The following is a 9846-nucleotide window of genomic DNA, read 5'->3' as shown; positions in this document are numbered from 1 at the left end:
GACATGAACCCCATCGAAAACCCCTGGGCCATACTCGACTGACAAGTCAAGAAACAACAAAAAAAAACAACTTCGAAGAGTGATCTACTCCAAGTTTTGAAGCAAGAGTGGGCGAAAATCCCACAATATAAAATTGACGAGATGATTTTCACGATACCCCAAAGGATCAACGAACTCCATGAAGCGAAAGGAAGATCTACTAGATATTAATTAAATAATAAATACATCAATTCATATGAATATGACTGAAAAATTTCATTTTTTCTGAAAAGGTGGTGTCTATTTACTTCTGACCACGCTGTGTATATTGATCAAACAGAAGGGCCATGCACACCCCAACTGGATAGCAGAGCATCAAATCTGAACCAGTATTATAAGTAGGCTCCCACATAGGCTGGTGCCACTCGTACCAACATCTGGAAAAACACCTAGGGACCTGGTTAGGAGGTCCCCAACTTTGCCCTATTCTCCAAGAGTGGCGTAATTCACTCCAACACTCTGGAGGAAATGCCACTGTCCATGACCCCAGTGACTTGAAACTTGGTGTGGTAAGGACTCCCTAGCTCCACTAGTAGAATTAGTGGGGTAATGTGCATTGGGAAGTCTTAAGGAACAGTACTTTGGAAACAGTGCAATAGGTGAACATGAATTTTATAAGCAAACCAACCCCAATTTATTCAATCTGTTGATCAGCAGGGATAGGAAGGATCCCCTTTAGCTTTACTCATGATAATCTATGAGTGGCAGTCCAGCATAGTACAGTATTACCAGCTGGTCAGCTCCTAGGTGATCTTATGGAACATCTCAGTTCTACAGAGTATATTGAATTAGTGGTCACTAGTGTGGAATTGTTTTGATAAAAGCACACCTGCCTGGGCAATACTCGCCACAGAGTGGGATCCTGTGAAATTAAGTTAAGGGATCCAGAAAGGTAGCAATGAAAAGACTCGCCCATCTGTATAATCTAACTGAAATGGTTAAGATAGCTAAAGGGGGTAGACAAATACCCTCAGAGGAAGAGACTGCCAGACCAGGTAAATAATGTGAGATAAAAGTATTGAGGGAAGTCCACATACCAGTTGCACAATGACTTCCAGTGGTAAATTTGACCAAGCCACTAAGGACATAGAAATGTCACAAATCTGATTAGACGTGACTCACAGAAGAATCCTTGCCTTCAAAGAGAGCCCAGAAGAAAAGTCATTGTCTAACATCTATAAAGGCATTAGAGCAGGCAACAAAACCTTCAAGACCCTCACTGAACATGACCATGATCGAAATCTGATTGTACATAGAAGTGAGAAATAGTGATCAGATGAATAGGTGAATAGAACTTTAACCCCTTTCCTGTCTGACAGTGTCTTGCATAAGAAGAACTGGTCTGAGGATGTAGAGAGAATGAGAAAGCAGTCTTTGGACAAATGGCACAAATCACTCCAACTGGTGATGTCTGTAGTCTACCAGCCATGAAAAAAACTTTCAGGTAAAAGATATACAGGGCATATAAGAGACAGGGCACAAACAGGTGTTAAGAAAGAGCTTGTACTGTAATCTTAATATACCTACTTGAGAAATCCAGAGAGTCCCGGGGACTCAAAAATTATGTGGTCATGATAAGCGAATGGTAGTCGATAAGTCCACCTTAAACAGGGTGACTGTGGAAGATGCAAAAACCTCTGCCAAAGATCCAGGTTAAAAAACGAGTTATGGTTGGCACCTCTGCCCAAAATGAGTTCAACCTCCTCTCAATACACCTTTGCTAATATGCATGTCATTTCTGTTGACAGATGTTCATCTCAGAGTAACCAAAACCTGAGACAGATTTATGGCAACATTAGAAATTAAACCCCCACTGCTGCAAAATTTCCATGCCTGAAACTTGAGCTTCTGGATAGATGGGTGTACTAGGGAAGATCATGGCTGCCTCCACATAGATAGCCAAAAAAGAAGTGGAAGAGGTGGATGCTTCAGAAGGTTCTGCAGAAGCAAAACCCAGGGTGTAGCAGCAAATCGGGTATTATCAATAGGACCCAAAAATGGTTGGAACAAATCTTATTTAGTATCCTGCATAACATATCAAGGGGAGAGAAGGCCTAGAATTGTAATCTCATCCTGTCCTGACAGAATGCATCCATTGCCAAAGCCCGAAGATGAAGTACTGGAGACAAAATTACCAGTAGTTGGGTGATCCAAGGAGAGGTCAACTCACCGATCAGAGTTGCAAAATTATAGCCAATCCAACAGAACCTTGTGATGCAGCATCTATTCTATCAGGAGAATCAGTGAGGATTAATACAATTGACCTGCTGCTAGAGGCATCACCCGTGGAACATGGCAAGCTAGTAAGGTGATAAGATAGGAATGGTCCCAGAGAGAGAGGTTCAAAAATCAAAAACAAGAAGCCCTGGACCAAGTGCCTCATAGATGAGAAACACAAGACACCACCACAGAATTGGCAGAGTGAAGCCTGACGATTTTCCGCTTAATAAGCCCAGACCATGAGGCATTCATTGCCTGTTGAAGAGCAAGGAGGACTAAAACATTGTGTAAAGAAGTCTATTTGTCCATGCATAGAACCTGGAATTCCTGATGTTGGTATATTCACCCCATCCATAAAGCAAGGCATTCGTGAAAAAAATGGAACTCTGGACAAGGTGGAAATATGGGAATCCATATCGTAGTAGTGTTCTGACTTAACAACCCCTCAAGATCAAAGAATGATCCTGACAAAGAAAACTGGGTAACCAGTGAATTGATGTTTATAATCACTTGGTTGCATAAAGGTAATTAAAACTATCACTTGTGCTCTCATCCCAAAGGCATAAGGGATTCGAGTGATGCCCACATTCCTAGAAAAGAAAGAACCATCCATGCTGTAGGAGAAAGAGGGATGAGTAAGAGTCTGACGTCTTATACCATAGCATTGAGCTAGATGGAAGTCAACTATGCCCGACTGAGAGACAAGATCAAAAATAAAAATATCAAAACTGATGACATCTGGAATGGGAGCAAGGATAGATGTCTCAGCCCTGAAAATGAAGCCTGCCTTGGTCGTTTCTGAAAGTAGAATTAGGATATGAAATCAGTAGAAATCAGTCATCCATGGAATGGTGTGTGCACAGTGTAATGGAAGTGACGAGAAAATTCGTACATTATGGCAGAACCCATGTGAAGCTGATGCTAGGCCGAATATAAAATCCTGGAACAGCAGCACCTGACCCTTATGCACAACAAACACTGATAGTGGTGGGATTCCACCACTATAGCAAAGTGCAGATAGGAGCCGACTACAGCAAATGTGGACATCTACAATCCCAGTAAAAAATGTCAGCTCAGGTTGATGAATGAGTAATTTGTGAACCTTGGAGACTATAGGCATGGATATAGACGAGAAAGATCAATGACTGGACCCCAATCTCCTGTCTGTGTAGGCCTAACAACTGACAATAATAAAACCTCGGAAGAACTAGCACAACTCACTCACTACACCCAGAATAACCAAACTCTATAAGCTCTATAAGTTCCAAATCCCGATGATCTGCGAGAGATGGAAACCCCAAAGGTTGGATGGATAAGAGAGGTGAAGATATGAACTGAATGACGAATCCTGACTCAAGGACCTACAGTGCTCCTGGATCCATGGTTAAGGTTACCACATGTCCAGAAATTCTCAGAGCCGAGCCCCCACAGACCCTTAAAGTATACAATAATAATTAATGTTGCTGGCAATCCGACCAAGCAGTGGAACCTTTGGATATATACAGAATATATTCTTGGTACCAATGTACCGAGAGGCTGATGTCGAGGGTTGGGACCCCCCCCCCCCCTGTAGGAGCCAATGAAATTCAAGACTCCAAAGACAACAGGGAGGAATGTAGAAGCTGCAAATTGAACCAACGGGCATGCTAACAAGGGATACAGCTCATCATCAATGAAGTTAGTGATCCAGAGAGTCTTCCAACAAAGTGGTGGATATTAAAGTTGGAAGACTGTAGACTTACCCTGTCCCATCATGGGACATAGATTTACTTAGGTTAACTTCAAACTCCGCCTTAGAACCACAAAATTCGAGGAGCAGAAGTATTATTTGAGAGTCGGAAAATGCTTCCACCTGGTGGTGGTAGGCTAAAATCACGAAGTTCTGACAACGTATCAGATAAGGCATAACTGTCCTTTCATGTAACTGAGAAAGAAGTCTCCCAGCATGAACCACAATATCCATGGATGGAGAGAAAAACTAAAAATTCGCTCCCACACCTTTTAGCTATCAAGTAAGGAGCAGGTTCAAAAGCAACTGGGAAAAAGTCTAAAACATCACACTCTTGAAAAACCAACAGAAGAAAAGAAATCAAAGGCAGGTTATCCCAAAGTGTGTTTTATTTTCTTTTTCCTTTAAAGACTGTGTTGATTACTGTTGATTGGTACAACCTTTTGTGAGGTAAATTTTCTTTGTTAGAGCAAAGCAATGTTGGGCCATCCACCAGAGGGAACTGAACTCCAGACCCCAGCATTACGAGTCTGCAAACTCACCACTGTTCCATAGGGGGACTAAAAACCCAACAAACTAAAAGAAGGCACAGGAAAATGTGAATTTAAATTATCTCCAGAATGTCGAGGATCACCCTGAATTGCAGCCTCAGAGGCCCTCGGAGGACCACCACAGATCCAAATATGTCTCCATTTCATTACGAATTAGATCATCAACAACCTCAACTGAAAGTGACTCCACCACCACCACCTAGATTGTGCAATGCTAGATATCATAGGTGGAATAGAAGAGCCCTGATTTGCCTTCATACCAGAAATAATATTCCATAAATTCATGCCATAAATTGGCTTGCCAATCGGAATAAAATTTTTTATTATAAATTACCATTAAGAAAATCAACTAGATAGCACTGATAATGGTCAAAGTATCTCTGAACAATCATAATAATGGGGAAACCCGTCAGTGATACTTTGTCGAGAAAAAGTGATAACATTCCAACTCAATCCAATTGTGGTAGGTATTTAGGTTTAATAACCCGGGGGTGGTCAGAAATTAAAATTATTTCTCTTGCCAGGGTTTCTTCCTTTCCCCAAGTGATAACATTATCTGAATGAGAGGCTTATATAGAGTAATAGATGGTGCATTGATATAGGTGGAAAGTGTCATGAGACAAATATTGCCAAGGGCAATTAAATGGGGTATAAAAGACTGGAACAAAAGAGACAAAGTCAGACCAATGCTTAGATGGGCAAAGAAAGAAACCCTGACAGTCAAGTAATAGCTATAAGTGAGAGAGAAGGTATGTATGTATTGGAATAGCAAATGTATTAAAAATATTTTTGTTTTAGTCTAAAATAATTACTTAAACTTGCAATGTATTATATATATTTAACCTGTCACTTGTGTAAATAAAATAACCTATATTTCCAGAATTTATCTGCAATATTTCACTTTATAAGGAGCAATCCATAACCTTCAAGTTTGCTAATTAGCTGTACTAGCAAAATATTGAGCAATTACAAGTACAATCAGAAACTATTGGTAATATTTTATTTTGCATTTATAGCTATGTCTAGTAATAAGCTGTAATTTGTATCAAAGAAAGTTAAGAGTAATAGCATATTTTGTCTTTTTATTATTCAAATAAACAAAATGTCAATTTTTTAAGTCTATTTAAACAAAATGTTAACGTAAGCAGTTATGTGCTGTTTCATTTCATGGAGCAAAAATTACTATCAAGGAAAGTAACGATACTGATAAAATTTTTTCACCTTCAGTAGTCGTATAATACGACTGACTCTCAACACTCTCAAAATTCTTGCTGTGCGAAGAATGGATAAAGCAAAAGTTTCCTCATTTGCTTCCATAAAATAAACAACAATATTGACTAGGACATCAGCAACAGAGATGATGGTGATGATTAAATCATATTTATTCCAGTAACTTTTCCAGTATCCTTTCATTGACAAAGCAGAGATCTGAAAAAGAAAACAGAAGCATCTTAAAATTTACTATCAATAATTCTTTACAAGCAAAATTGCTAAGGTGATTAGCTGGCTCTATTACTTCATACCAAGTAGTATTTATCTAGTGTTTGATCATTTTGAAACTGAAAAGATTATAGAATATAAGAAGAAAGTAAATTACAATAATAAATTTATTGTTACAACATTGAAAGTCACGCGACGCTGGGAGCATGCGTGCTGGAGTTTCTAGAAGGATCATGACTTATTGAGGAACCTCGCGAATGTCCGAGTGTTTGCCAGGAGCCCTCTTTTTTAGTATATAAGCTCGGCAAATAAAGCCAGCGATAGATAGATATGCAGATAGATTGAAGATATAGATAATTGAGTCAAGCAAACAGTAGGCACCATAAGGAAAGTGTGTGAACCACTGTGATTTATAGCGTGTGTTATAAAGGTTGTTAAGTTTAAAGTGACTGTGGAAATTCTGTGTATTATAAAGTTGTATGGAGAAAGAATAAACTAGTTTTAATTAAGAAAGGACTTGTATTGCTGAAGTTCCTCGGAAAGAATTTATACCAGAAATTAAGGAAATTATCAAATGAGCAGATACTTAACATTATGAATTACTACACTACACTATGTTTTATTGAAATGACTAAGAAAACTACAAGAATATTTAAACCAGGAGAATCAAGTAAGATCACACACAACACTCATTAATTAAATGCAATTCTTTACATTTCAGTTATTCCAGCAAATTACATTTTTTTCAGTAGCTAAATTTATATTATACAATAATCAAATCATAAGTCACTAAATGTATATATGCATGATATTGGATCCATTCATAAACTGATTAAATGCTGTGAACATCATGTACTGTAAACAAAGTTATGTAAAGCTTATATTATGTGAATGTTAAGAAATCAACAACATTAATATTACCTTGATAACACATTCAGCAACATAAATAAGAACAAACACTGCATTGATAACTTTTAGTACATTATTTAACTTCTTTTCTGATTCATCCAATAGTAACTGCCAGATAATGGGAATGAGGTTGATGGTGATGATAGAATAAATAAATGGCTCAAAGAATGGATTTAAAATTATTTTCTGGGCAAAACGATGACACTTTCCATCAGCTCTGCCTATCAAAGCTCCTTTTTTGTCTTGCTGCTTAACAGGAATAAATTCCACCTTTCTAATTTTATTTTCCAGCCACCTTTTCTGGTAAAATGAGAGATAAACACTAAATTAAAATTAATATTATGGCATTTTTTATATTATTATTATTTCTTTCCTTTACAACATAACCAGCTAGAAGAGTCAATATGAGGTCAATTTGAAATAAACTGCTATTATTAGTGTTAAAAACTTTTATCTTTTTGTCTGATTGACAAATTTTAATAAAGAAACTTTTTTACAATACTTGATGTTCTTTGATGTCTTAAGATATTAAGGCCTTGTGTTCTTTAATGACATGCTTTGAAACAAAGAAATGCTGTATAAACTAAAAGAAAATTTTTGGAAGATCATGTATCCATACTAATAGAGGAAAGAAAACAAGTTTTCCTTGAAATTTGACTAGTAGCATTTCACACAAACACACACTTTTTATACTGATAATATTGCAAGGATAACATAGGATTTTAGGTCAAAATGGTGTTTGTTAAGTTCATTGTTTGGATGTTTGAAACAGTTATGATAAGGGCAAACAACCATTGATTATTTATACTGTATGTTTCCTAAGCCCACTATATGTCCTTTTTTTAAAAGTGAAATATATTCTACAACATAAAACAAAAATTTCTTCATATATGCAATTGCAATGTAGTTAACCACTATATCAGTATTTATACTTATAACATTAGTGCTAAGTTCTATGTCTGTAATAACAGTAACTATTTTAAAACACAACACTTCCAGCTATAACTCAGGTTGTAGAAGCAATCAGATATATACATGTTGAACTATGTATTTTCAACTACAAACTAATGTCCAAAATAGTAAAAGATTTGAATCTCATCCAGTCTTAATTTTCACTTCTTCAGAAAAATTCTAGCTCTTGTTAAAACTATTTGTTTTTGTTTATACATTTTTCTACATATATATATATATATATATACACCCTATTTGTTTAACACTAACAACAAATACAACAATTTCACTGAAATGTTTCTGTCCAATGAAAAAACCTCAGTATTGTAACAAATATATAAATATAAACATGACGTGGAAGAAAACTTATGTTCTTTTAGTGTAATAATTTCCACAACAGTTTTCATAAATGCAACTATAATGTTTCAGCAGGAACCATTTTAAATGTTCTTATAAAATGGTAGATTACAGAGAAACATTCTATTATTTGGCAGATGTAGTATAAATAACTTAATATAACTATTTGCCAAATTCATAAACTTACAAGGGCTAGATAACATGGATGAATCATCATCAATCTTTCTAAATCTTCAGTATCAATAAATCTGTATGAAAAATGTAAATGTTGTCAGCAGTAATAACTACACAAGAAACTTCCTAAAACGTAAAGCATATCCAAGTAAAACTAAAAACAAGAAGAAAAATCAAAAGTTCACAATAAAAATGCCTCTTTATAGGATTACTGGTGATGTTTAGTTCTTAATTAATAATTTACCTTGTTTGTTTGGAAGTTACAAGGTTCATGGAAGAACTGTTCATGTATCAGAAAAACCACTTACTGATTAACTTATCATACTGTAAAATGCATTTATTAACAGTCACTTATATTAACCTAGTTTTTACAGTTAATTGAAATGATTTTTAATAAAACAGTGGTACAGCATGTAAAATTCTCATCTATTCAGAAAAACAACCTTCCTGTATATTGAAGTATTAAAGGCACTTACAGCCGTCAGAGTGATTCACAGAAACTTCTAGACAAAATTTCTGCCATTCTAAACTAAATCAATACATGAATAATGAGCTTCAATTCAAAAGTGAAAGATTATTAATAAACTTTTTGAAGTAACAAAGGTATATATATATATATATATACATAGCACTTAATTCAAAATGTATGAAAAATGAATCTTCCTTAAGAAAATATTTTTATCTACCACATGAAAAACCATTTTCTTTTCATTACAAGTATTAACTAAGATTACAAACTTACGAATCTTTATGGTCTGCTGCACTGTCAGCTGCTGAATGCAGAATTTTTACTGTTTCACGTCTTATAAGCCCATGTTCAAACTGTTGCCAAAAATTTGCCTAAGAAATTAGAAAAAACATTGAAAAAGTTGTTAGACTTTTCAACTTTTAAAATGTACTAAATAAACAGATCTGATTCAATACATTTGAAATGTATTAAGTCAGGTAGTAACTGTGTAATGGACTAAACAAAATGCTGCTACATCCAGGGTCAAACAAAAACAATTTAACATAACAAAATAATATTTTGGGACAACATGGGACCTATTGGTCCATCTTGGCTGTTCCATCCTCAAAACTAAATTAAAATGATTAAAAAATAAAATAAATTCTAAACCCAGCCCTTTTCATTCATATACTTATCAAGCTTTTTCTTAGAAACTCACATAAATTTACTGCCTCTACAACATCTGAAAGTAACCTATTCCAAAGGTCAACCACCCTGTTAGAAAAATAAAACTGTCTTAGCTGAAGATGACTCCTACCTTACCAAATTTATATTTGTGTCCCCTAGTCCTACTATTTTCATTGTTAAATATAAAAAAGACGATACATCAACACTATCAATTCCATTTACAATCTTAAACACCTCAATCATATCCCCCTAACTCTTCTATTTTCGAGAGAAAACAATTTCAAAGATTTCAGCTTCTCGTCGTATGCCAACCCCTCCATCCGAGGCACCATTCTAGTAAC

At 35.7% G+C, this 9846-nt stretch overlaps 1 protein-coding gene across 1 annotated transcript in view; it reads right to left on the bottom strand.

Moving 5' to 3' along the window:
* LOC106457940 (sodium/hydrogen exchanger 10-like) overlaps positions 1 to 9846 on the bottom strand; it is a 42143-nt gene that overhangs the window by 28983 nt on the left and 3314 nt on the right. Inside the window, exons 2-5 of the mRNA XM_022384027.1 lie at positions 9113 to 9210; positions 8384 to 8444; positions 6901 to 7188; positions 5761 to 5967 (exon numbers count right to left, since the gene is read on the bottom strand). Coding sequence (XP_022239735.1) covers positions 5761 to 5967; positions 6901 to 7188; positions 8384 to 8444; positions 9113 to 9210 — 654 coding nt within the window. The remainder of the gene's footprint in view (positions 1 to 5760; positions 5968 to 6900; positions 7189 to 8383; positions 8445 to 9112; positions 9211 to 9846) is intronic.

This window comes from Limulus polyphemus, unplaced genomic scaffold (genome assembly GCF_000517525.1).
Source record: "Limulus polyphemus unplaced genomic scaffold, Limulus_polyphemus-2.1.2 Scaffold394, whole genome shotgun sequence".
Taxonomy (NCBI): domain Eukaryota; kingdom Metazoa; phylum Arthropoda; class Merostomata; order Xiphosura; family Limulidae; genus Limulus; species Limulus polyphemus.
This window is presented reverse-complemented; position numbering and strand designations above follow the sequence as displayed.